Genomic DNA, 27,431 nt, shown 5'->3' on the forward strand with positions numbered 1-27,431 from the left:
AAGTCAGTCCGGTCCTGATCCTGGAGGGACCGCAGGCTGCGGAGGCAAAGGGGAAGTTTGAACGAAAGAAACAAAGAGAAGAAGAAGAAGAAAGAAGAAGAAGAGGCGGAGATCCATTTCTGATCTGGTCCAGTCCAAGATGAACCTGTGTGTCCTGGTTCTGGGTCTGTCCCTGGTTCTGACCGTCTGTGTGGCCCGGTCTCCGTACCAGGCGGTCCTGCAGCACAGCCGGATCAGAGGCCGGCTGCAGGGGTGAGTCTAATCCGGTACTGCGAACCAAGCCGAACCGAGCAGTTAGAGTAAGAGTAAGAGTATTAATCTGGCGCTGTTAATGTCACTTTACGCGACTTTACGTCACTCTACGTCACTCTGTGTTTGATAATCTTCTTCATATAAATCATTAATGTTCCGATCCAAACATGAGACATGTCCAACATGTCGGACAGGAACGGACGTTATTATTTAAAAGTTTGTTTCAGTTTCTTTTTAAACTGAAATTATGTATCAGAAATAAAATACTCACCTAAAATCTCTTGTTAACTTAAGGTGGAATGAGTCTCCTGTTTTCTAGATTAAAATCTTTGAGTCATTTCCTATCTGATTTGATTAATTTAAGGTGGTTTGTTCAATTTAAGGTGGAATGATTCAGAATCAAAAAACTTTCTGGTTTCAAAGGTGTTTAATCCCTTTATTTAAGGGCTATTTAAGGGTTATTTAAAGGCTCTGTAGGAGTTGTTTAAGAGTTATTTAAGGGTTATTGAAAGGTTATTTAAAGGCTCTGTAAGAGTTGTTTAAGGGTTATTTAAAGAATGTTGCTCTGTGTCTCTTTCAGTCCAAACGTCTGTGCCATGCAACAGCTCAAAGGAACCGACAAGAAATACTTCACCAACTGCAAACAGTGGTACCACCGCAAGATCTGTGGGAAACCCACGTGAGTCCAAACCATCTGTTCATGCATGGTTCTGTCTTTAGTTCTGCTCTGTGCTCATGGTTCTGGTCTGTGTTCTGGTGCTGGTCTGTGTTCATGGTTGTGGTCTGTGTTCTGGTACTGGTTAGAGATGTTCTGATACCATTTTTCCCACCCGATACCTATTCTGATACTTGTGCTGTGGGTATCGACCGATACCGAGTACCAATCCGATACCAGTATGTTATAAAAAAAAAATATCATACTATCCCTGCATGACTGTGATATGATTATCATTGTGCCTGTCTCAGGTTAAACCCTTTAAAACATGATTATTCAGCAAATGCAATTTGACTAAATAAATCTAGGAATAATTATTTTTTTTAAATTAGTGCAGTCACATCTTTGCATATGTTGCATGTCACAGTCTTTTAGCAGAGACTATCCAGATTCATGGACTAAACTGATAATCTACCTGTATGTGTGTTCTCACTTTATTTCACCAGCTTCTAAATCTGAGTCTGACTCACAATTTCCGCAAAATAGTGACACGAAGAAGTTTAATTTGATTTGATTTGATTAGAGACACGGAGAGAGAGAGCTTTAGTAGAGAGACATAACAATAACAGAGAGCGAGGCTGGCCTCGATAATGTTATTGTTATTATTATGTTATGAATCAGCGAAATAAAAAGTTATTCCCTGATTGTTTCACAGTGGTTACATTCAGCAGGTATAGACACGCCCATGGGCAATTAGGGGCGCCGGCAGGAATTTTGGGCCCCATGACAAAAAAATCAATATATGGCGCCCCTGACGGCAACACACCTCAGCACCCCAACAACGCATCCCCCCAACACCGCATCCCCCCAACACCGGTTGCTGGTTTGCCTGTCCTTGTCTGAACACGCGCATTAGTGGTGGGAACATTCAGGGTGAAATACTGCCACACCACCGACATGATATGCTAGTGCTAGTTAGCTTAGCTCCAAGCCTCGCGTCAACCGGCTCTGACATACGTGTGTCTGTTGTGTCTGTGTCACGTGATCAACTTTTCCTCATCCCTCTAAAACAGCAGGCTGCAGCAGAAAGCCACTGTTTTAAGAGCGGCGTAGAATAACTGTGCCAGAGCTTAACAGAGCTAACCAGTAATAGATTACTAATTTAATACATTATGTGGTATCAGATCGGTGCCTGGACTCCAGTAGTGGCCGATACTGATGCAGCATTTTCGGCAGTATCATAGCAATTTCCGATACTGGTATCGGAATCGGAACAACTCTAGTGCTGGTCTGGGTATTCACTCTGCAGTCTGACTTCAGGAATGTCTCCCTCCGGAGGTGTCCTCACCTCTTATATAACCACAGAAGAAGAAACCTGTCAGGGTCGGTTTACCTCAGAGGTCCAAAGAGGCCCGAAGGTTCTTTTAACATTTTGACTTAACTTTTAAAAAATGAAATAAAAACAGACTGAAACTGAGATGAGTCAGAGAAAACAGAAGAAGAACCTCGACCTGCAGTCTGCAATCAAAACCCTGATAACCACAGAAGAAGAACTAAAACCTTCCATCATTTGTAACCTCTTCACCTCATCTGGGTCACGATGGCCTGCAGCCAATCCCAGATGAGTCTGGATGAGAGGCTCTAACACACTCATTGTATCACGTTTAGCTAATAATCAATAAACACAGTACAGCTGAGGCTGATGGCGACCAGACATCCCAGTTTGTCCCACAAGTGTAATACCACTGTGGTACATATGTTCAGCTGTACTCGAGTATTTGTTCTGATTACATTACTTCTGATCAAAAACTAGCAAGTCGACAACTTTGCTACCAGCCAATCATCATCCAGGTCCCCAGCAGCAGCTGATATCACTGCCTAGTCCAGCAGCAGTCAGCCCAGAACCGGACCCAGCAGCAGCTGATATCACTGCCTAGTCCAGCAGCAGTCAGCCCAGCTCGGCGTCTGTCTTTCAGCCTTTTATTTCACGAAGCTCTCACCAACCACTAAAAGTCAGTCCCACATTTACTCTTGTCCGGCGGCTTCTTGCTCGCTCACTCTCTCCTTTTCTCTTCTTAGCTTCCTCCGTCAGCGTCCTCTTCACTCTCTTCTCCTCTGCCACCATGTCCATAGAAGCTGCTGAGCCCGGTTACATTGAAAACATGAAATCTGATCCAGAATGATTCAAACAGTTGGTGCTGTGTGACTTTATGTTGAACAAGTGCATCATGGGACTCTTCTTCTTCTGTGGTGTTTGTCTGTGTCATACTGAACACACTTTAGTAATGAGGTTCTATCAGCAGTGGACCAGACTGTGATCAGATTCTGCATGAATGGGGTTCAAGGAGTCTGTGTGTGTGTGTGTGTCTGTGTGTTTGATTACTTCCATGAGATTCTCAAGTATTTCAAGTTCTTCATCAACAGGAACTATTGCAGTTAAACGTTATGATGATTCATCATCACCACGGAGACGACTTAGTTCTGATCAGACGTCACTTCTTCTTTTGTTTCCTGTTGATTCAAAAACTTCTTCTGGTTTCTGGTCTGCTTTCCTGGTTCTTGTTCTGGCCCTGGATCTTGTTCTGGTCCTGGTGTCTGTGTTGAACCCTTTGAGTTAAATTCAGATTTCTGTTCAGAATGTGAGTCACTCACCACGTTTTTAAAACATTCAGTGTTTGTGTTTATTAAAGTGGATTCAGGATGTTGAACGCAGCTTCAAAGGTTCCTCACAAACAGAGTCTTTGAGCTCAGTTCAGTCAAAGTCTCTGTGGAAACACATCTCTGACAGGTTAATTAGATTTACACACGTGGTGTGGGTCAGGGTCTGGATGGTCTGAATTTGGTTGGGGGGTCAGGGTGTGGTGGAGGTTTGAAGTCAGTCTTTGTCCTCTGTTTGTATGTCAGTGTGGAGGAGGATCAGCAGGTCAGAGGTCAGCAGAAGGAAGACTCATAACTCCCCTTATAACTCACCCCGTCCTCCCCCGTCCTTCCTGGTTCCCCCGGGTCTATCCTCCCCCCTCCCCCAGTGCTTCAGTGCTTCAGTCCTTCATCTTAAACTCTGTCAGCAGATTCTTTCATGCTAACGTTAGCCTCTGTCTATATTCAGCATAAATACGGTTTGGACAGTGACGGATCAGTTTTCAGGATTTTGGCTCTGTATGTCACCACAGTAGATCTGAAGTTCAGGCTTTGAGCCTTAATTTGAGGGGTTGAACTAAGAAATTGAATGAAACATTTAGAATCAGCAAACAGTTTTATATACAGTCCTTTATTTCATTGGTCAAATTAACATTATCATTAATAACTTGTTAATTTTTAATACAGAATGCTTTGTAGGCTGACAGTTTGAACACTGGGTTTCCTCCTCTGTGATAATTTGTCCTTTTTGTCTTTGTGATTGACTCAGTCATTGCAGAATGTTTCACTGCTTTGTATTAATAAACTCCTGGTCTGTCTTGTTGTCAGTCTGTAAAATGAAGCTCCGTCGTCCTGATACACTTCAGGATTCATCGGGCTGCTTCTGTCTTCTGTCACATCAGTAAACACAGTGACATCTAGGGTAGTCACGATACTAAAATTTCAAACTCGATATCGATACCCAGGAAAATATTAGATACTTGATACCATTTCCCACATGTCATTACCCATCTCTCTCCCCGCATTTCCTGTCACTCTTCAGCTGTCTATCAAATAAAGGCAAAAGATGTGGTGTGTTTCAGATGATGAGCCTTCACCAAACTGGTTTGTCTGTTCTTGTTATGTTTTCAGTCTGAGCTGTCCTTTCTGTTGTTTGTTTGTTTGCACCTTGAGGTGAACTCTCAGTATTTTATTTCATGAAGTCTTTTCTTCATGCAGACCTGGATAATGTCATGTCTCCTGCAGAGTGTACTGGCTGGATACTGTGAAGTTTTTCTTAATCAAGAAAAGGATCCTCCGATCATCCAACACTGTTGTCTTCTGTGGACGTCCTTTAAGCTGCTTCATTAATGAAGGAATAATGAAGGAATCACATCTGTCCATGAAACAGCTTCTGAGTCAACTGTCCAATCATGTTAAATGTCTTAAAAAACAGCTGGCTACATATTAAACAGACCTCAGACATCTGAAGTTATGCTGTGGTTGTGGTTCTGAGACATCAGCATCCTAAATGGAACGGACTTGTTTGTCTGGCTCATCCCAGAGATGCTCTGTTAGGTTGAACTCTGGGGAATCTGGATCGAGTTGACACCTTGAACTGGTTGTTGTGTTCCTCAAACATTTCTGAACATTTTAGCTGTTAGCATGTTAGCTTTTTCCTGAAAGAGACCACGCCTCATCAAAGGGTGGACATGGTCTCATCAATGCTCAGGTAGGTTGGACGTGTCAAAGTAATGTCCACATGAAGGCAGGAGCCGAGCTTTCCGAGCAGAACATGGTATTACATGCCTCCACCAGTTCGCCTTCTTCCCATAATGCATACTGGTGCCATGTGATTTCCACGCACCAGGCTGTCCATGTGATGTCAAAGAAGACCTGACCTATCAGACCAGAACACCTTCTTCCATCGCACCGTGGTCCAGTTCTGATACTCATTGTTGGGTCTTTGAGCAGTGGACGGGTCAGCACGCTGACTAGTCTGTGATGGACTGTGTGTTCTGACAGTTTTCTATCAGAACCAGCATGAACTTCTTCAGCAGTTTGTTGGATTGGGCCAGCATCAGTGACCCTGTCTCTGTTCCTTGGACCACTTTTGACCACTTTTGACCAGAATCAGACCTGGTTTTTAAAGGACCAGGATCAGACCTGGACTATGTGTGTTTCAAAATAAAAGCGTCTCTTTTTCTCTTAGTTTATTTGTCGTCATGGTGACGAGCGTCCCTCAGACACGTAACCTCCCTGTGAATGTTGTTTAGTCTTTAATGGGTTCTCAGGGACTCTTCAGGGTTCTGGTTTGGTTTGGACCTCTTTCATGTCTCTGCTGGAAGCTTCTGGCCAGTTTCCATCGAGCGTCTCGACCTTGCTCTGTTTGTTTTGTCAGACGTCCGTGGCGGCCATCTTTGTTTATGTGCAGAGCAAACGGGAGTCAAGTTTCCATCTGGTTAGATAATCAGTCACACACACACACACACACACACACACACACACACACACACACACACACACATCTGTTTACATTTTACTGCCATCTTGAAGCTGCTGAAGTTTTTCTGTTGCTGCTTTATTAAATCAACATAAACACATTATTTGACTGAAGGTCTTGTTATTGTTATTGTTCTTGTTATTTTTTATTAAAATATTAAATCAGGGGTGGTCGGTAGCGTAGTGGGTTGTGTAGGCCCCCCGTGTGTAGAGGCTACAGTCCTCGCTGCAGTCGGCCGCGGTTCGAATCCTGTGTCTTTCCCCCTCTCTCTGCCCCCTGCTTCCTGTCCCTCTTCGGCTTTCCTATACATTAAAGGCATAAAAAGCCCCCCCCCTCAAAAAAAAAAAAAAAAGAAACAAAAAAAATAATAAAATAAAATAAATCAGAACGGGTGTCACCGTGACAATGAGAAAATGTTTCTAAACCATCATCATGTAACTGTAATAAACTACACAGTTTAAATCCTGTTGATACTGACTTGTAATCAGGTGAATGGTGGCGGTTCAGGAAGGTATGTAACGCTTTATGGCACTTAGTCTCAGACCACCAACTAAGAGGAGGTTTCAGGCCTGGGGCACGGGGAATGCTGATAGTGGAGTCGGTGTTGTGCCAGAACGAGCTGGGTGAGTGGGTAATGTAACCCGACTCAGCAGCCTCTATGGACAATGGCAGAGGAGAAGAGAGTGAAGAGGACGCTGACGGAGGAAGCTAAGAAGAGAAAAGGAGAGAGTGAGCGAGCAAGAAGCAGCCGACAAGAGTAAATGTGGGACTGACTTTTAGTGGTTGGTGAGAGCTTGGTGAAATAAAAGGCTGAAAGACAGACGCCGAGCTGGGCTGACTGCTGCTGGACTAGGCAGTGATATCAGCTGCTGCTGGGTCTGGTTCTGGTTCTGGGTTGACTGCTGCTGGACTAGGCAGTGATATCAGCTGCTGCTGGGGACCTGGATGATGATTGGCTGGTAGCAAAGTTGTCGACTTGCTAGTTTTTGATCAGAAGTAATGTAATCCGAACAAATACTCGAGTACAGCTGAACATAGTTACACAGTGAGATTACACTTTGATATCAGCTGATCAATAAGGTGCTCAGCGTCATGTGATCCACGTGTGAAACAGAAGTAGTGGCTGTTCAATTTAATTATAGTCCAGCCAGGAATTTTATTTTGTAGTGAACAGGAAGTGAGGAGTCTACAGAGGCTCCTGGTGGTCTGGTGTTTTTCCTGGCAGCAGGTCTGGTCCCCCGTCAGGCGTCTAGTCTGGCTGCAGATTCTTCTTCTCTCTGAGGAAATGAGCTTTATGAGTCCAGACGGCGGAGCCACATTTATTATGGAAATCTCTACAGGAAGTCATGGAGGCCTCCACGCTTCATTACGCGGCACATGTGGCGTCCGCTGGAGTGAAGCTCAGCTCGCTGTTTTCAACACAAGCAGCTCTCAACTCAACTCTGGACCCGGATCAGAACGATCTGCAGTATTCATATATCTGTCTTTATTTAATATTGTTTGATTTTTGTGAAAATCATAATAAATAAATAAATATTTATATATTTTAAATAAAAATAAAGCCATGTTCAGCTAACTGATGTCATGTTGTTAGCATGACGTTTCATAATTTGATTTTCAGTGAGATCTGATTAAAAATCTTTCGTCAGATCTTTATTAAACAGAACTCACCGTTTCAGGTCGGAGCTGTCGTCACAATGTAGATAGGTCAGATATTAGCACGCGAACATTCAGTCAGCTACACAACAGCTACACCTACATTCAGTAACTACTATTTTCACTTAGCATGAGGCTACGCACAAGGCTAAGTGACTTTAAGGCTACAATGATGAAGCTATGTTAGCTTAGCATTTCTAAAGGTGACCATGCTGCTGCCTGTTGACTCAGAATGGGCTATTCTGGTCCAGGTTCAGTTCTGTGGGGTCCTCAGATGGATCTGGACCTCCATCAGAGAAGTCGGGACATTTCCTGGATCATTAAATGTAAACAGAAGCAGCACAAAATTTTATGAGCATCATTACATCGTCATTACAGACAATTTTATGGGTCTGCCTGGAGCAGAAATATTACACAAAGGTTCTGAGGCTCAGATGTGCTTAGGTTCTGTTTGGATCCTCATGTGTCTGTTTTGTGTTGCAGTGTGATCACCTACGAGTGTTGTCCTGGTTATGAGAAGATTCCCGGGGAGAAGGGCTGTCCTGCTGGTATGACCCCTGACCTCTGACCTCCGACACAGAGCCCAGTCACACCTGGTGTCAACATGCGTCACATACATGACAGTCATAAACATGCTGAGACAAACAGAAACAAAGTTTTTAAAGAAGAAACTTCACGACTTCAAGACTCACAGTTTAGAAGTTTCTTCAAACTCATTAAAGAAATTTATCCCCACCTTTGAGGGAAGCCCCCCTCCAAAGTTGAACATTCAGCACCCAATGACACTACCATAACTTCAAGATAATTTTGCTGACACAGCTGAATAATGTTGAGTAACTGTCTAACATTTTTACATGAGTTCCTTCCAGTGATAAACCCTGTCTTGTCATTAATAAATGGAATGATTTTCTCTAGTCTTAAGGCTAGTATTTTAGATAAAATCTTGAAATCTAAATTTAGTAAACTGATAGGTCGGTATGATGAACACACATCCACTGGTTTATTCTTCTGGCAAGTAAAGGCTTCGATTGTTTCGTTTTTTGTTCTTTAAAAGATAAAATCAAACTCTGACCGATTACAGTCATCCCACTGTTGCATTCTAGGTTTTCTTGCTCTGACATTTTGTTGTTGGAGGAGGTTCATTTGTTGTGTGATCTTTGCAGCACTGCCTCTGGTGAACATCTACAACACACTGGGCGTGGTCGGAGCCTCCACCACTCAGATGTACTCTGAACGAGCCAAACTCAAGGAGGAGATTGAAGGTCCAGGAAGCTTCACCTTCTTCGCACCGAGCAACAAGGCCTGGACCGCCCTGCCCACGGTCAGTACAGTCTCAAAGACACCGACCTGCAGTCTCACCAAATGTGGATTAATCCACCGCTGAAAGTAGTCCCCAACAAATGCATTATTTTCTCTTGTTTGATAAAAATCAATATAGAGACTGTTTTTAAACTCTAAACTCAAGTCACTTTTGTAGGTGAGGCAGTTCTTAATGTGTTAATTAAAACAAGAATCACACTTTCAGAAGACTTTGGGTGGGGATCCCTTTATTAAATAGTTCAAAGAATACTGGTAGTTACATTTCTTGTCTTGTCTGGTTGCGTGGTAAGAATCATGTATCCATTACCTACAAACCTAGAACTAACCTGGCATGTTCTAATTAAACACCTGGTGTCCATCTGTAATTAGCAACACAAAAAACAAAACTCCCCCTAGTGGTTAAATCAAAATGTACACAGCAGTGGCTCCTACAACCACAGATGACTGAAACTTTTAAAACTTGAAACTAAATATTTGTTAGGTGTTTTTAATACCAAAGAGAGCCAAAGAGAACAAAACCACAGAAACCACAACAAATACTGTAGAAATAACAGAGCAACACACCAATCAACGCAGTAATCTCTGACTGTAGCAACGACCAAACAACACCAAAGACTGTGGTCAGAAGATTGAAGATTCAGAATCACTTTATTGACCAGGTGTGTGTACACACACAAAGAATTTAACCCCGTTTACTTTGCTCTCAGTTGTACATACAGGTATAGACATAAGTACAGTTAAATGACAAGGAACTTGGGGTGGCGTTTAGCTCAGTTGGTAGAGCAACCGCCCCATGTGCGAAAGCTCAGTCCTCGCTGTGGAAGCCCAGGGTTCGAATCTGACCTGTGGCTCTTTCTCGCATGTCATTCCCCATCTCTCTCTCCCTGCATTCCTGTCACCCTTCAGCTGTCTCTATCAAATAAAGCTTGAAAAGGGCAGAAAAAAAAGCCAAGGAAGTCAACAGGTAAAGATAAACCTAAACATGGTCAGAGTAATGGTCATATTTCTTGGTTTTCTGCTCATGTGACATTCTACACGTATAAAGAACGTGATGTCATGTGACGGCCTTTTGGTGTGTGGATGCAGGAGATCCTGGACGCTCTGGTGAGCAACGTAAACATCGAGTTGCTGAATGCTCTTCATTACCACATGGTAAACCGCCGGCTAACCTCTGAGGAGCTCAAACATGGATCCTCCTTCGCCTCCATGTACCAGGACTTCCCTGTCCACATCCAACACTACAGCAATGGGGTATGTACATACCATGACACACTGTAACACACACTGTAACATACTGCAATTCACTGTAACACATACTGTAACACACTGCAATTCATTGTAACACACACTGCAACACACTGCAATTCACTGTAACACATACTGTAACACACAGCAATTCATTGTAACACACACTGTAACACACTGCAATTCATTGTAACACACACTGTAACACACTGCAATTAATTTTAACACACACTGTAACACACTGCAATTCACTGTAACACATACTGTAACACACTGCAATTCATTGTAACACACACTGTAACACACTGCAATTCAATGTAACACACTGCAATTCACTGTAACACACACTGTAACACACAATGATCACGTTGTGAAAAGATGATGTCTTCTTCGCCCTCAGATTGTGACAGTGAATTGTGCTCGTCTGATCAAACCCGACCAACATGCCACTAACGGCATTGTGCATGTGGTTGACCGCGTCATCACCGCAGTCTCAAACACTGTGCAGTCGCTCCTCGACATTGACGAAAGCCTGGAGACACTGCAGGTGAGTCCATCCGTCAATTGACTGAAGGTGGAGCAGGTTGACATAAAGGTAGGTGTTCGGTCACTGAATTCCTGTTTATCTGCGTCTCAGACAGCGATGGCTGCTGCGGGTCTGACTACCATGTTGGAGAACGAGGGTCAGTACACCGTCTTTGCTCCCACCAATGAGGCCTTTGAGAAGATTCCTCAGGAGACCCTGAACAGGATCCTGGGAGACCCTGTGGCTCTAAGAGGTGACGAGCAGGAGGCGCTCTGACTGTTTTATTTGTAGTTTTATGAACTTGAGTCTGATGTTCATCCTCCTGTGTACCTGTTCTCAGACATGCTGAACTACCACATCCTGAAGCAGATACAGTGTGCAGAGTCAATTGTGTCAGGGACTCCGATGGAGACTCTGCAGGGCACCGTATTGGAGGTTGGCTGTGACGGAGACCAGATGACCCTGAACGGGAAGGCCATTATCACCAAGACAGACCAGCTGGGAACCAACGGGGTCATCCACTTCATCAATGAGCTGCTTATCCCTGACTCAGGTACCAAGTACTGCAAGTAATACTAGTAATGCTACCACTGTTTCTAATACTGAAGGTACAACTGTCTGATTCTGAAAGTACCTATGTCAAAAGTACTGAAGTACAGAATAATATATCTACAATTACTATCCGGTAGTAATAGTAGTAGCAGTAGTAGTAACAGTGGTAGTATTAGTTGTAGTAGTGGTAGTATTTACAATAACGTGTTTGTATTGTTGATGTTTTTTAGCTAAAGTTCTTCTGGAGCTAGCTGAAGGTTCATCTGTTGCAACGGTGACCAGGCTGTTTGTGGAGGCAGGTCTGACACCTTACCTGACCGGCTCTGAGGCTCTGACTATGCTCGCTCCTCTAGACGACGCTTTCAAAGGTAACATATTGGATTGTTGTGGGGTGTACAGGTGTACCTAATAAAGTGGCCTCTGACTGTACGAGTGTTTCTCTAACAGGCAGTCTGACGATGACGCCTGAAATGAGGAAGCTGATGACCAATCACATCGTGAAGGAGCAGCTGTCCTCCAAGTCTCTGTATCACGGTCAGGAGCTGGAGACGCTCGGAGGACTCAAACTCAGAGTGTTCGTCTACAGAAACGTAAGAAATGTTTCTTCATTCAGGTTTAAATGAGCCAATAGAAAATCAGCATGATTTTTTGCCTGCTGTCAAAGGTACACCTGAAGGTTTATTTCTCTTTGTCCGTCTGTCTCATGATTGTGGTTGACGTTCATGTTTCTTCTGATAACGTTATTGATCCTCTGACTTTTCATCAGGTCCACATGTCCAATACTACTAATGACTTCCCATTAACCTCAGCTGACTAATTTTAGCATGCTAGCTAACATGCTAATTTAAGATGGTGAACGTGTTAAACATGACTCCTGCTAAACATTAGCATTTATTAAAGCATACTGTGTCTTTGGTTTCAGTTAGGGACGGAAAATAATTGGTTAACTCAACACCTGGATGACAGACATCATACCTAAGTGTTAAACACAACTGATGAATATCTCATCAGACACACAGTATTAGACAGGCCGCCCCTTGTCATGTGGAGTCTGAACATGCTGTGGATGTGTCCTGTTGGTTTGTGGACAACCGTTTTGAAGCTTTTAGTATGGCATCATTGCCGTCGCCATCTTCACTCTGTGGTGTCTGGTGTTCTCCACAGCGGCTCCACGTGTTTCAGGTCTTGGACTTGTGGGTGGTTCAAATTTCTGCTCAGTAATGAACTCTGCAGACCGCAAAAAGTTTCCTGTTTCCCACGACAGCTAAATCTTTCCGTGTGTGTGCTTTGACAAAACAGCTGCCGACAGAGTCATGATGAGGAGTCCAGAGTTTCTAAGAGTTCAGTCCAGAGTTTAAAGACGTCCGTTAGTGTTTTTGAAAAGTCTTCTTTTCTTCTGTTTATTAACGAGACACAGACAGGAAATTTAATATTTCATTAAATATGTCCAACTATGACAAAAGTGATGACATCAGCTGGGATCCAATCAGTCACTGAGATCAATCAGATGTTGTTCCTCTCCTCTCAGAAGTTCTCTGTGTCTTTGTAGAACCTCTGCATTGAGAACGCTTGCATTGCTGCTCATGATAAGACTGGACGTTATGGCACCATGTTCACCGTGGACAAAGTCCTCAGTCCGCCAACGGGGACAGTCATGGATGTGCTTAAGGCAGACGACCGCTTCAGGTGAGCAAACATCACATCAATTAATGAATAAATGAATGAATCAATCAACCAACCACTTGGCTGAGTTGTCAATGTTGTGTATCGTGAGGAGTTGTTTGTAAGTTGTTATGACTCACTATTCTGGTCTTAAGGTTCTTCTGTTTGAATATTGATTTGTTTGTGACGTCACAAAAACAAACACTCCTGAAGTCCAATCCGATCGCAGCATTAAGGAACAGCCTCTCAGAGCCAATCAAATAGTTTCAATAAACACGTTTGTTGTAAATATGGTGAAAGACTCCTCCCACCTGTCTAACAGAGGTGTAACAAACAAACACACCCCTTGTTGTTTTAGCCTCCTGGTTGGAGCCATCCAGACTGCAGGTATGACGGAGCTGCTGAACCAGCAAGGAGAGCTCACCTTCTTTGCCCCGACCAACAATGCCTTCACTGCCATAAACCAGCTCGAGCTCAACAGACTGATGCGTGAGTTTAACATAACATAACATCATGTTCCAGTCTGATGATGGCAGATCGGGTCCACACACTGTCTGTGGTGTTTGTACAGACACAGAGCAGAACAGTGTTAAATGATGATGCCTGAACTCATACATCCCCGGGAGCCATGTTGGACTGAAGGAAACTGGACTGGTTGTCTCTCTAGCTCTTAAATTCCATCTTTGGTCTGGATATTTTGTGTTTACGTGACTCACAGCCAATTCATTCCCGTCCGCTCAACATGGCACTTTAATCGGGTTTATATAAACTGTCAGTGCTGCAGATGCCTAATAAAGACATGCAGACTGTACAAAGGAGGATGGGGAGGACATTGTTAAGTTCGCAGAGATGTGGACCCCAGAGCAGAGACTCACACACACACACACAATGGTGAGTGAAAACAAAAATTACTTTAATTTCATAAACCAAGGAAACTAAACTAGACAGACTGGTGAGGCAGGGAGCAGGCTGGCGAGAGGAGTTCTTCTGGAGCTGGAGCACAGGTGAGTAGCATGAAGGGGAAGCGCAAGGAATAATCCGACAAAGGGCAGGAGTGAAGGCCAGGCTTATGAGGTGGAGGTAATGGGCTGAGTGGGAACAGGTGAGCCACTGCTGCTACTGGGAGGAGCCAGCCACACCCCCTGCAACACACCAGCTCTGCAGGAGAACAGGAATAGGAGGGGGAAACAGAAAGAGCACAAACAGAAAACACAACAACCAAGACATAATAAACTGAACCATAACAGACACATGGCATCTAACGGGTGAGACATCAACAGGAGCAATAACTTCAGTGATTCAGAGAAACTTTCTAAACATCAGAGATAAAAAGGTGAAAAGAGGATCTGATTCTCTTACAGAACTTGCTTCTGTTCGACAAACGCCCAAAATCAGTTCAGTTTGTTTGACTTTATGTTGTGATTGTTGCAATCGTTTATTGATTGACAAGTTTCAAACTGAATTGTTGAATTGATGTAGAGCAGACGGCATGATGGCATGTGTCCTCCCTGTCCTCAGTGCAGTCTTCCTGTCTCTGACTCAGCGTGTTGTCTGTCTCCCAGGTAACCGTCAGGAGCTGGCAGGTGTGCTCAGGTATCATCTGGGTGAGGGCATGTTGGTGAGCGGAGGAGTTGGATCTCATACCAGAATCAAACCTCTGCAGGGAGACAAGCTGGAGCTTGGCGTGGTCAGTTCTGTTCAAGTTCTGTTCAGTAACTCTGTTTAAACTTGGATCAGAAGTTCTGATAGCTGCTCTCTGTTTCAGAGGAACTACACTGTGTATGTCAACAAAGTCCCAGTGGCCGACGCAGACCTGATGGCGACTAATGGAGTCGTCCACGCTGTCAACAGCATCATCAAACCTCTACGTGAGTCCAGATCTTGATGTGACTTTCAGTTTGATGGACCAGGTCCTGGTCCCTCTGGTTTCTCTGGATCAGAACCTCACAGTACTACACTGACCACATGTATGTGGAGAGTCATCATGTCTGATCTCAGTGACTGAGTGCAGTTTGTGTCTCTGCAGCTCCGAAGGTGGACCGGGACCGGGAACAGGCTGATGGACCTGCAGCTCTTCTCAGACCGGCTGCATCCTCTTTGGTGAGTCATGAGCAATGAAACCGGATCAGCAGAACTCAGAAGTCCTGATCCAGATCAGACCCATATTCCGACACTCATGTTAATACAGTATTCTTCTTTCTGTCTCACAGGCCGACGCCAAGAGATTCAAGAACGGTCAGCTTGTCTTATTTTGAAAGGTTTCCTGTACTTCCTCTGACTTCACGTTTTCTGATGTGCATTTTCTGTTTTCACAGATGATCTCTTCCAGAAGGTGGTCCGGAGTCGCTCCAGCAGGACGATGAACAAGAGTCAGTAAAAAACTCGAGAAGAAGAACTGGATGTCTGAAGAACGTCAGCTGAACATCTGAAGAATGTCTGAAGAACAGACATGTGGTCAAAGTGTCAAAGATGGCAGACAGAAAAATCCTCCTGAGATCCTCCAACACCAAAAAACGATTCAACAATTCATCAAACAAACGCCGTGAAACAAACAGAACAGGTTGTCAACATGTCAGTACATAGAAATGTGTTTACAGATCTGCTTCAGAGCCGGGTTGGTCCAAATACTGATCAGTGTGATGACACCCACCTGTCAATCAAAGCGTCCACGCTCTTAACCCTGCATAACTTTAAGCCTTAATATAATGTGAACAGGTGAGTTGTATATAAATTCACCCTCAGTACAGTTGTCATGAACGGGGAAATTAGCTACAGAGACCAAAACTGTTTTTTGTCCCAGGCTGTAAACATGTTTATTTCTGCTGTGAAGTTGGACATTTGGACATGGGGACTTATGGAGACTGACTCACTTCTGGAGCCAGCCTCAGGTGGACAACAAGAGGAACTGCAGGTTGTTTCACTTCACAGACACGGAGGATGATGACTGGTTTGACATGGTCCTGACTTTTTTTTTCACCGAGTTAAAAGTTTGTGTGTTTAATAAAACAAGAATTTAACATTTAACAGTAACTAGTTCAACCACCTGTTAGAGTCATGGGAATGTATAAAAATTAAACATGGCATTGTGGGAAATGTAGGAAACCACTAAGTGAAGGAGACAAGGTGGGCCAACACCAAATAGGAACAAATGAGATGAATCGAAGTGTGAGGTTCTGAGGAGGATTTCTCTTCTTTGTCAGACGTCAGTTTGTCGACAGAAGAAGAAATCTTTAAAAAAAAAAAAAAAAAAATTACCAGACTGTTTTTATTTCTGTGTACTGGTAAAAAAAACTAGCTTTGACCAAAAGTCACTTTTTTGAACTTTCACATGTCAAATTTTTGCAGTGTTTTTGTTGTTGTCCTGCAGCATGTCGCAGGTTTGAACCCCCGAACAGAAGAATTCAAACATAGAGTGACCTGATGAAGTTTTTACTGTTTTGTAAAATAAAGCTGAAAAAAATGAAAAGTGTGTGTGTAGTTCTGAATAATGGCCCGTTCAGAGGGCTCAGGGTTCAGTCTGGGTTCAACTCTCTGCTGGTTTGCAAAGCGTCAATTTAAATCATCTGTAATCTGTGCACGTTTCCTGCGTGCACGTTTCCTGCATGCACGTTTCCTCACTGCTGCTGAAGGAGGATCAGAGCTCTGAAATATTAATGTGGTCCAGGTGAGGTCAACAGAACCCGGGTCCAACTGAAACAGAGCTCCTTTTTGCTGCGTTTAATGTGACGCTGTGAAAGCCTCACAGAGTGAACCTTAAGTCTCCTGTGGAGGGAAAAATAACACACCTACATAAACTAAACCCCAGAATCTTCACCACAATGTCAGTCTGTACACTGGTTTGCACAGACACGTCAACTGACATGAACAACAGACATGAAATTAAGAGGGTTTTTGAGCTTGTGAAGAGAAACAACTGAACTTAAAGTATGAAAAATATGTGTGTGTGAGAATCTCTGACCTTTACTTCAAACACCGAGAATATGATCTTCTCTGTGTTAATACACTTTAGTAGGTTGTGGCTCAGGAGGCAGAGCAGGTCGTCCACTAATCAGATGATTGGCGGTTTGATCCCTGACTCCTCCAGTTGAAGATACTGAACCCCAAACTGCTCCCGAAGGCCTCACCATCAGTGTTCAAATGTGTATGAATGGTTAGCTCCTAAAACTGATGAGCAGTTGGCACCTTGCATGACAGCTAATGTCATCAGTATATGATGAAAGCGTTTTGAGTGGTCTGAAGGTGAGAAAGGAGATATACAGAAGTACATATATGATTATATAAGATCAGTCTTGTTTATTTTAACTGAAGTGAACGTTGTGTTTGTTTAAACTTTAAACATTGAAGTGAACCATAACTTTAGATGCTGCAGAAATCTGAGCAAGTATTTTGATTGTAACTTCATCTTAGAAAAACATCATGAACATTTTTATTATGTTTAATATATATATTTATTATTAATTTATTGAATCAACTCATTTTATTTAATTACATCAGACGCTTTGACTTTCTGTCAGTCTCCATCAAACTTCTCTTGGGTTTGATGTTGGTTTTATTTTCATCCTACAGCAGTTTGATACCTACAGCTAACGTTCAGCTAACGTTCAGCTAACCTTTGGTTCATAAAGATCCAGTTTCAGCTGCAGGTTGGTGTCTCCAGTCTGTTATAGTCTGTTTTTGTAGAGATGAATGACAGCGGCTGTTAATTCAGGACAGATGAGCCTTGCTGCATGACTTCAGTATGAAACCGCAGAAGAGAAAACACAACCGGCTCCTGGTTCTGGTTCTGGAAACAGACCCCCTCTGCTACTGTGGTACTGTTATATCATTGTTGATGTTCATCTTTGTCTTTCTAAACTGAACACATTTAGAAATAAAACTAAATTGAAATTAATAAAACATAAAAATAAATATGAATACATTTTAGATAAATAAATACAAGAATAAATAATATGAAGTTAAATGAATATAAAGTTAAATAATAAGATAAATAAATATAAAGTTAAATAAGTACAAAGTTAAATACATATAAAGAAAATTAAGTTTGTTGATGAAGTGAATAAAAACTCACTTTCAAACAAACAACTCACTTTCACAGCTGGTTTTCATCTGTTTGGATGAGTTGTGTTCAGTTATTTACAATAAATGATTTGTTCTCATACAAAATCTAAACAGCTGATGGAGGCTGTGTGGAGAGTCTGGTCTTTCTCCTCTACAACTGTGATACTGCAAAATTTTCCATCTTTAAGGAAACAAACAGAAAATGATTTATATACTACATGATGTCTGGCCTGCATTTTCTAAATTCATATTTATTGTTAATTCTGCTTTGAGTTGTTCCTGTGTGTTCATCACACACAGCAACACTGATCAAAAATGAGTCTGCTTTTTCTCTGACAATACACCTGTACCTGACTGTACCTGGCTGTACCTGGCTGTACCTAACTATACCTGGCTGTACCTGATTGTATCTGATTGTACATGACTGTACTTGACTGTACCTAACTATACCTGGCTGTACCTGATTGTATCTGATTGTACATGACTGTACTTGGCTGTACCTAACTGTACCTGGCTGTACCCGACAGTACCTGATTGTATCTGATTGTACCTGGCTGTACCTGGCTGTACCTGACAGTACCTGATTGTATCTGATTGTATCTGATTGTACCTGGCTGTACCTGGCTGCATAGACATAATAAAGAGTAGACGCTGCATTGGCTGCTGGGGCACAAGAAATGCGGTGTCATGTTGAATTGGATTTTTTAGTTTAGCCTTCCTGTCCAACTTTTCTTCTAATGTCTTATCAGTTAATGTTTTAACACATTTCTCTTTGATTCATCTGTGTTACCGTTCACTTCAGCTGATTTCGCAACAGCCTCATGAGCTGACACTTGAATGTCACAAAGTTAATAAAGTTAATAATCAATACTCATTTTGGGGATTTTTACCAATTTTTATGCACAATTTTATGAATGGTGCCTTAGTTCCTTTGCAGCACTACACACAGGCCTACCTTATGTGACGGTGACAGCTCCAGATGTCCTCACACCTGTGGATGATAAAAGAAGAAGCCGAATCCAACCGGGGCGTTCTCCTGCTGGTGTTGGGTGAAGCAGCTGGACAGGTGGATGATAAACAGTTCAGGCGCCAGTATAGCACAAAACATACACTAGAATTACATTATTACAACAAAACTAAAAACTAACTGTTTTCTTCTCAGTTAGGACAGATATGATTTGATTCAACAAAGCGTTTCAAATATATATATATAACATATATAAACAAACAGCCACAGAGATATTCCTCAGACAGCACACCTGATGGTACCTGATGGTACCTGATGGTACCAATACCTACATTACCTTGCTGCCACCTGCTGGACAAACACACAAACATGTACCGGTGCAGTTATACGGATGGCCTGTGGGGGGCAGCACCCTTCACCTTAACCACGTCTACTCTGCCGGAAGAGCTGTGACGCACAGCGTGACGTCACCGCGCTTCAAACTTTAGACCCGGGAAAACGGATTCGGTCGATCGAAACCAGAACCAACAAGAACCGTTTGAACCTGTCCGACATGGTCCAGGAGTTTCACGTCGTCAGGTGTTTTTCCTGTCAGAGCTTCCAGGTTCAACAGGTAACAAAGCTACAGGCTAACAGCCAGCTACATGCTAACAACCAGCTACATGCTAACAGCCAGCTACAGGCTAACAGCCTGTTACATGCTAACAGCCAGCTACATGCTAACAACCAGCTACAGGCTAACAGCCAGCTACATGTTAACATGCTAACAGCCAGCTACATGCTAACAACCAGCTACAAGCTAACAACCAGCTACAGGCTAACAGCCAGCTACAGGCTAACAGCCAGCTACAGGCTAACAGCCAGCTACAAGCTAACAACCAGCTACAGGCTAACAGCCAGCTACATGCTAACAACCAGCTACAAGCTAATAACCAGCTAAATGCTAACATGTTAATAGCCAGCTAAATGCTAACAACCAGCTACATGTTAACATGCTAACAGCCAGCTACATGTTAACAACCAGCTACAAGCTAACAGCCAGCTACATGTTAATAGCCAGCTACATGTTAACATGTTAATAGCCAGCTACATGCTAACAGCCAGCTACATGCTAACAGCCAGCTACATGTTAACAGCCAGCTACAGGCTAACAACCAGCTACATGTTAACAACCAGCTACATGTTAACAACCAGCTACATGTTAACAGCCAGCTACAGGCTAACAGCCAGCTACATGCTAACAGCCAGCTACATGCTAACAACCAGCTACAGGCTAACAGCCAGCTACAGGCTAACAGTCAGTTACAGGCTAACAGCCAGCTACATGCTAACAGCTGTTGTCCTGATCTCTTTGGTTTTAATTATTAATTATGTTAATTTCATGTCGTCAGTTATTACCTGTGCTGTGTCTGTCAGGTAAAGAAGGTGAGCAGGTGGACGTGTAAGGTCTGCGGACACAAACAGTCTCTGCTGAAGGTGAGAACACCTGGAACTCATTGACAAACAAAGGGGCAGGGTCTGTTACCGTGGTAACAGAATCACTGTGCCAGCTGATTTGGATCAACAGGTAAGGACAGGTGTTCAGAGGTTCACCATGCTGTGCTGTGTTCTCATTGGTTGTCAGGAGTTTGGGCGGGGCTCCGGGGCCGACTGTAGACGCCATGTTCAGAAACTGAACGCCATGAGAGGAGCCAAGATGGATGAACAGGAGCGTGACACCTGGTCGCTATGGTAACCAACCACAATACACAGCAGCTAACCTGTTTACCCAGGTGTCACCTGTTCACACCTGTTTTTTTTTTCACCTGTTTGGTTGTTAACAGGGAGCAGGCTGAGGCAGAAAGAGAGGACAGACCTGAAGAACAGGACAACACCCAGGTGACCACACACACACACACACACACACACACAGGTACACACACACAGGTACACACACACACAGACACAAAAGGTAAACACACACAAACACACACACGCAGAGATAAACACGCACACACACAGACACACACACACAGAGGTAAACAGACGCGCACACACACACAGAGGTAAACAGACGTGCACGCACGCACACACACAGACAGGTAAACACACACAGACACACACACACACACACAGAGGTAAACAGACGCGCGCACACACACACAGAGGTAAACAGACGTGCACGCACACACACAGACAGGTAAACACACACAGACACACACACACACACACATAGAGGTAAACACACACAGAGGTAAACAGACGTGCACACACACACACACACAGAGGTGAACGCACACGTTGTTGTTAGTCGTCTTTGTTCGTCTCCAGGTGACACAGACTCAGGTGAGCTGCTGGAGCAAATACCTGGACACACCCGAGAAGGCGGAGCCAGAGGAGGAGGATGTTTTGACGGACAAACAGCTCCATGGAAACCAGAAGATTGACAGGTGTGATGTCAACTGATGTCGATGAAGTCACCTCTGTCTGCAATTAATGTTTAATTAATTAAACTAATTAACAAATTAGTGTTTAATTAAACTAATTAACAAGTTAGTGTTTAATTAAACTAATTAACAAAATTACTGTTTAATTAATTAAACTAATTAACAAAATTACTGTTTAATTAATTCATTAAGTCAAATTCACAGATGAGTTTTTTTCCAGCAGGAAGAGGAAGAGACCAGGAGGACAGACAGACGGAGGACAGGAGAGCTGGATACCTGGACAGGTAACCTGATGACATCATCATGTGTGATGTCACCTGACCTACACAGGAAGTGACAGTAAATATCAGTTCTGTCTACAGACAAATGGACCCAGAACCAGTCTGAACCGGTCCAGTCCTCCGCGTCTGTTGACCAGTCAGGTCAGCCGCTGGGCTCAGTTCTTCAGTACCGATGGACAGGTGAAGAAGGGGGAGGAGCCTTCAGTCTGTGGGTGGAGTCAGGTCCCGCCTCTCTCCAGACCCCGCCCATCACTTCCTGTTTCCTCCATGTTTCAGAGTGGGGAGGAGTTTGACTTCAACAACGACTTCCTGAAATCAGCTGAGCGTTTCTGACCAGCTGATCAATCAACCAGTTGATCAGATTAATTAATTCTGTTTAGTTAATAAATTATTTTAATCATTACATGAAGACTCATTTGTTTTTGTGACATCACAGTGACGTTCAAATTATTCAAATGAAGCTGAAGACACAAAACTCGTTAAAGTTTTTATTGATCAACAAACAATAACTGAAGAAGACTATCAGAGTATTAATTAACAGTAATCAGATTACTTTTAACAATCTGACAGGTATAACATGTTTTATGTCATTGGTTAAGTAAGATGATGAGATTAGCGGTGACATGACGATGACATCAGGGCTGGTGTGGGCGGAGCTGTTTGGCGTACTGGATGGCGTCGAGTGCGGCGCTGATGTCGAAGTTTTTGGCCTGAAGGAGACGAGTCAGCCAGCCGCCTTCATCTGTGAAGCCCATCGACAGCATCAGAGACAGGGACTCCACCAGGCGGGGGTCGGCCTCTGTGGAGGGTCAGAGGTGATGTCAAAGGTGATGTCATCACAACAATCCAAGCCTCAGCGGAGGCCAACTGTCTTACCTTGAGGCAGGTGAGGGTACAGAGCTGCCTCCCTCAGACCTGTTGGTCCTGATGGTGGACCCTGCTGTCCTGACGGGGGATCCTGGTTCTGGTCCTGGTCCCTAGGCTGAAGGGACTGCAGCTCTCCAGTGGAGGGGTCGACCTCTCTCGGGCTCAGGTGAGTCCATTCCTCGTCAGAGTCTCTGCTCACCTGGAGAGCACAGACCGGGTCAGTTTAGTGGTCTACATTTAGACCGGACTTGTGGGCCTGTTTCCATGGTAACAGTTTGATTCAGTCATTGAGTTAATAGTTACCTGAAGCTCAGGTAACAAACTGACCTTTAACCCCTCGCTGCTGGTTCCACCATCACTGCTGGCTCCACCCACATCATTTGCTCCACTTCCACCACTGACTCCGCCCCCATCACTGGCCCCACCCACATCCATGTCTACCTTTGACGCCGCTCCCTGAGGGGGCGGAGTCACCTTGGTCCTCTGGCCCTCATGCTCCACATCAATGTCCACGTCGATACCTGTGGAAACACATCACTTCCTGTTTGAGTGTTTGACATCACTTCCTGTGCAGGCTGCTGAACCTGGGCCAATGACATCACTCACCCAGTGGGCTCAACATGGCGGCCACGCCCTCTCCAATATTCTTCAGGAAGTCCACGTTGGCCTGTGAGGCTGCAAAGGGGTCAAAGGTCAGTGATGATGTCACTGATGAGTCATTAAACTCAGTTTATTGATCACTGATTAGATTACTGACAAGAGGGGGTGCTGCTGTCAGCAGCAGGTTTGGAGGATCCGGGCTGGTCCTGGTCTTGGTCCTGGTCCTGACTCAGGTTCTGGTTCTGGTTCTGGTTCCACATGCAGTGTCTCATCCTCTTCATCCACTTCCCCCGAGGAAACCACTGCAGTCACAAAGCACGGATTTCAAAATTAAAGCATAGAAACACTGACTAATAATCGACTGAATGGTTTCAACATCCCTTTCTACCTTTAAAAAACTTGTAAAAACCTTTCTGTTTCCAGAATGCTTCCCTGCCTAACAACACTAACAAAACTAACAACTACTCTGTGTCCTTTACACCTTTGTCAGCTTAGGTCCTCCTCTGTAAGTCGCTTTGGATAAAAGCGTCTGCTAAACGCAATGTAATGTAATGTAATGTAATGTAAAAGTCTGGCCACACCCACCGCCAACTAGTGATGTCACAGGACAGGTATACTGTGGCATCACCTGTTGGCATAGGCGGCAGCTCACCTGCAGCGGGTGCCAGATAGGCAGCAGAGCATGCTCAGTGTGTGTCCCTCGAGCCTGGCAGGCGGAGCACAGGTCGTAGTTCGGGCAAACCGAACACTTGAAGCGAGTTCCCACCACGGGACCCTCACAGCCGTCACAGGTGACATTAGGGTGCAGGGCGGGGGGCGGGGCCATATGAGGGGGCGGGCCCAGAGGAGCTCCGGGTGGAGGAGGAGGATGTCCAAAGGTGAAGGGAGGGAAGGCGTGAAGAGGGAAGTCACGGCGGTGCTCCTTCTTCTCTGAAAGTCATCAACATAACTTTAATGATTAGGTAATGTTCAGGTACGGTTCAGGTAACAATCAGGTTATGTTCAGGTACGGTTCAGGTAACAATCCGGTATTGTTCAGGTAATATTCAAGTAACGATCGGGTAAGGTTTAGGTAACGTTCGGGTAATGTTCAAGTAACATTCAGGTAGCAATCAGTTAAGGTTCAGGTCATGATCAGGTAGCAATCAGGTAATGTTCAGGTAATATTCAAGTAACAATCGGGTAAGGTTCAGGTAAAGTTCAGGTCATGATCAGGTATGGTTCAGGTAAAGTTCAGGTCATGATCAGGTAAGGTTCAGGTAAAGTTCAGGTCATGATCAGGTAAGGTTCAGGTATTTGTACCTTTGATGTAGACGCGGAAGGTGGTGTCTTTCATGCAGGCCAAACCCATCATTAGTTCATCATCAGAGGAGAAGGCCACCAGGTCTCCATCTTCATCTGAAACATCATCATCATCATCATCATCATCATCATCATCATCACACCTGAGCTCACAGGCCCCGCCCACACAGGTGTCAGTCATCTCAGGCTAAACTCAGTTTAAACAAACCTGATGGTTATCAAACACTCCTCAAACATTATTACATTTATATATTTATATGTGTATTTATAAATATATTAACTTCTGTATGTTGTACCTATACATGTTATAATAATTATACATTTACCTCTGTAGAACATGTTAAAGTCCTTCACATTGTTAAACACTCCTGCAGTTTTGCGGTTCAGGTACTCGAAGCTGCTGGACACGTCCTGATCCACCGCGAACCTCCGGACCTCTTTCACCGCCTCATCTTTCCCCAGCAGGTAAACCTTCACAGTCACCGACATCCTGAAGCAGACTCCGGGGCACTGCAGACACTGAGCCGAAACAAGTAAAACAGACTCTGGACCGAGCAGACTGGACCAAACGGACGGAACCGGACTCTAACAGAACTTTTACAAACGAAGTGAGAAACTTAGTGACGCAGCTTGGAAAACGCTCCTCTTCTTTATGTTTACGTATGCGATAAACGTCACCAGAAGTAAACATTGACGCGGCCTACCGTTGGTTCGCTGACGGAGTCCCGCCCTGACGGCCAATCAGAGGCCGAGGAATGACGAGGCGCTTTCCAAAGAGGGAAGTTCCCCTGAGTCACGTGAACAGTATGAGGAAAATGTGCTGCGTCATCATGAGACTAAAATATTGATCAACAATAAAAAAAATTAAATCAAATGTATAAGTTCAGAAGATGAAATGTAATAAAATAAAGTTTGTAAATAAAGATGTTTGTTATTTTATCGACTCATTGAAGCTGACCGCAGGTTTGAAATCTGTTCTGGTTGTTTCCAGAAGGTGTGACATCACAATACTGGATGTTCCTGCAGCCAATCAGCAGCAGAGTTGGTGTCAGGTGAAGGTGAGTCATTGGCCTTGTGATGTGTGAGTCAGAGTCACAGGATAAACACAAACACACCATGCTCCCAGAATGCATCAGGGCTGGACAATAAAGTTGAAAGAGTGACAGGGTCAGGGACCAACAACAGAACCTAGTTAATGGACCACAGGGTTCTGCTGAACCAGTCAGGGTGAGTCAGAACCAGAAATAAACAGAGGACAACGTGCTTGGGGCTGAACAGAGCACGCTCAGTTTGTTTCCTTGCCGTTATTCGTCAGAGCTGCATGGTGGCTGCACAAGGATCGGTTGAACCTGGACAGAGACAGGCGAGGACCAACAGAGACAGATGAGGACTGACACAACGATGACTGACAGAGACACATGAGGACTGATAGTGTCATGTGACCTCTCTGACTCACCTGTTGTTGTTTTGTAAACAAACAGATTTGAACAGAAGTGATTTATTGAAACTGACACATTTAATCAACGAAACATCAGAACTAACTAATCAATAATCAATCATCAGTACTGTACATCGATCAGGATAAAACAAAGTCTTTGAAAAAAAAAAAAAAAACATCTGATGATGTCACTGGTGACATCACTGGAGAACAGCAGCAGCTCAGGTGTGTGATGTCACAGCGATGCCATGGTGATCAGATGTAAAGGGGGTGGTATTGGCGGTGGGTGAGTCTCTTCCTGCAGGTGGGACAGGTGTGTGATGATGTCAGAGCGTCTCTCAGACACTGGCTGCAGAACACGTGACCACATTTAGTGGAAACGACCAATCGGCCACTCTCTATGATCTGTGTAGGACAGGACAGCCAATCAGAACACAGAAGTCCAGAACACTGACCTAACAGGCCACATGACAATGGTCAGAGGTGGAGTCCTCAGCAAATGACCAATCACAAATAAGGAAGTCTTCAGTCTGGACTGGATGTTCAGGTCAATAAATTAACATGTTTGTTACGTGTGCGTCATTAAATTAACGTGTTCAAGTTCACATGAGGAGTGTTCGTTAAGCAGGAACGCTGACAGAGAGCTGCTCTCCGTCTTTACACCTGGTCCAGATCTCAGGTGTGTTTGAGTCTCACCTCAGAGTACGAGTCCAGACAGACAGGACAGCTGATCATCCCCGGAATCGACCTGAAAGAGACAGAGTCGACTGATCACTACAGACCAGCCTGTGATGGATCAGTCTGTGACCTGCAATGGATCAGTCTGTGACCTGCGATGGATCAGTCTGTGACCTGCGATGGATCAGTCTGTGACCTGCGATGGTTACCTGGAGGAGCTGTTGGTCTGTAGTGAGGACGTTACTGCAGCGTTGAGGACAGGGGGAGTGTCCTCGTCTTCATCACTGCTGACGACATAACTCTCACCTGTTGTGACTCTCCTGTTCTGAGGACCTGAAGGAAGACATGCAGACATACACCTGTCAATGAAACTTTTTTTAAACTGTCAATGAAACATTAACTGTTTAATGATGTGAAACTTTATTTAAACATGACAACTGACACAAAAGAAATAAAGTTTACCTTCGTCCACCAGCTGGATCATCACAGGAGCATCAAAAGAAAAAGAAGAGTTTGTTTAATCAGCTCAGACACAGCTGTGTATCAGTGTGTGTTTGTCAGTGTGTTGGTGGTACCAGTACCAGTACTGAGTCGTTGTGGGTCAGGTCAACCACAGTAGCTTCTGATCCCTCACAGGTGAGATCCACGACCTCCTCCACACCTGAACACACATGGCTGATTATTGACCTGATGATGATGATGAAGATGAAGATGAATAACTCGTGTACTGACTGTCTTCTGTGTTGTCCATCACGTCGATGGTCTCTGTGGGGGCGGAGTCACCATCAGACGTCCTGCTAATGTTAGCCGTCCTGCTAGCCTTGGTG

The 27,431-nt window shown here is 44.1% G+C and overlaps 4 protein-coding genes and 1 long non-coding RNA gene across 10 annotated transcripts in view; 2 read left to right on the forward strand and 3 right to left on the reverse strand.

Annotated features, from left to right (window-relative positions):
• On the forward strand, positions 1–15,751 carry tgfbi (transforming growth factor, beta-induced). Its single transcript, XM_010754672.3, has 17 exons — positions 1–252; positions 833–931; positions 8,166–8,230; positions 8,846–9,003; positions 10,089–10,253; positions 10,648–10,794; positions 10,885–11,026; positions 11,114–11,326; positions 11,556–11,693; positions 11,773–11,915; positions 12,875–13,011; positions 13,346–13,476; positions 14,550–14,674; positions 14,753–14,855; positions 15,014–15,087; positions 15,198–15,222; positions 15,303–15,751. Exons 1-17 carry the CDS (start codon positions 140–142, stop codon positions 15,362–15,364), a joined length of 2,040 nt encoding a protein of 679 aa, XP_010752974.2. The 5' UTR covers positions 1–139; the 3' UTR covers positions 15,365–15,751.
• On the reverse strand, positions 15,312–20,514 carry LOC113745787 (uncharacterized). Of its 2 annotated transcripts, XR_003462401.1 has the most exons (5): positions 20,411–20,514; positions 19,001–19,103; positions 17,598–17,841; positions 16,946–17,220; positions 15,967–16,749 (listed from the first exon to the last, which is right to left on the reverse strand). It is a non-coding gene; the product is annotated as an uncharacterized LOC113745787 (long non-coding RNA). The 2 variants fall into 2 exon arrangements; XR_003462400.1 differs by lacking the exons at positions 15,967–16,749; positions 16,946–17,220; positions 17,598–17,841 and adding an exon at positions 15,312–15,423.
• On the forward strand, positions 19,423–22,122 carry mrnip (MRN complex interacting protein). Of its 4 annotated transcripts, none has more exons than XM_010754673.3 (7): positions 19,423–19,625; positions 20,429–20,488; positions 20,637–20,743; positions 20,836–20,890; positions 21,323–21,441; positions 21,659–21,722; positions 21,789–22,122. In XM_010754673.3, exons 1-7 carry the CDS (start codon positions 19,566–19,568, stop codon positions 22,050–22,052), a joined length of 729 nt encoding a protein of 242 aa, XP_010752975.1. In that variant the 5' UTR covers positions 19,423–19,565; the 3' UTR covers positions 22,053–22,122. The 4 variants fall into 4 exon arrangements, with proteins under 4 accessions (XP_010752975.1, XP_010752976.1, XP_010752977.1 ...); XM_010754674.3 differs by having other exon boundaries at positions 21,662–21,722; XM_010754675.3 differs by having other exon boundaries at positions 19,425–19,625; positions 21,801–22,122.
• Positions 22,123–22,193: 71 nt separating this feature from the next.
• sqstm1 (sequestosome 1) lies at positions 22,194–25,141 on the reverse strand. Its single transcript, XM_019265187.2, has 8 exons — positions 24,815–25,141; positions 24,489–24,584; positions 23,839–24,116; positions 23,344–23,488; positions 23,193–23,261; positions 22,914–23,107; positions 22,596–22,785; positions 22,194–22,518 (listed from the first exon to the last, which is right to left on the reverse strand). Exons 1-8 carry the CDS (start codon positions 24,975–24,977, stop codon positions 22,355–22,357), a joined length of 1,299 nt encoding a protein of 432 aa, XP_019120732.2. The 5' UTR covers positions 24,978–25,141; the 3' UTR covers positions 22,194–22,354.
• An 829-nt stretch (positions 25,142–25,970) lies between these two features.
• LOC104938304 (E3 ubiquitin-protein ligase RNF4) overlaps positions 25,971–27,431 on the reverse strand; it is a 2,788-nt gene continuing 1,327 nt past the window's right edge. For both annotated transcript variants that reach the window (XM_027278763.1, XM_027278761.1), the window contains exons 3-8: positions 27,337–27,431; positions 27,186–27,265; positions 27,067–27,079; positions 26,814–26,937; positions 26,623–26,674; positions 25,971–26,331 (exon numbers count right to left, since the gene is read on the reverse strand). The exon at positions 27,337–27,431 is cut by the window's right edge and continues 50 nt beyond it. In XM_027278763.1, coding sequence (XP_027134564.1) covers positions 26,182–26,331; positions 26,623–26,674; positions 26,814–26,937; positions 27,067–27,079; positions 27,186–27,265; positions 27,337–27,431 — 514 coding nt within the window. In that variant the 3' untranslated portion in view covers positions 25,971–26,181. The remainder of the gene's footprint in view (positions 26,332–26,622; positions 26,675–26,813; positions 26,938–27,066; positions 27,080–27,185; positions 27,266–27,336) is intronic.

This window comes from Larimichthys crocea, chromosome I (genome assembly GCF_000972845.2).
Source record: "Larimichthys crocea isolate SSNF chromosome I, L_crocea_2.0, whole genome shotgun sequence".
NCBI lineage: Eukaryota > Metazoa > Chordata > Actinopteri > Sciaenidae > Larimichthys > Larimichthys crocea.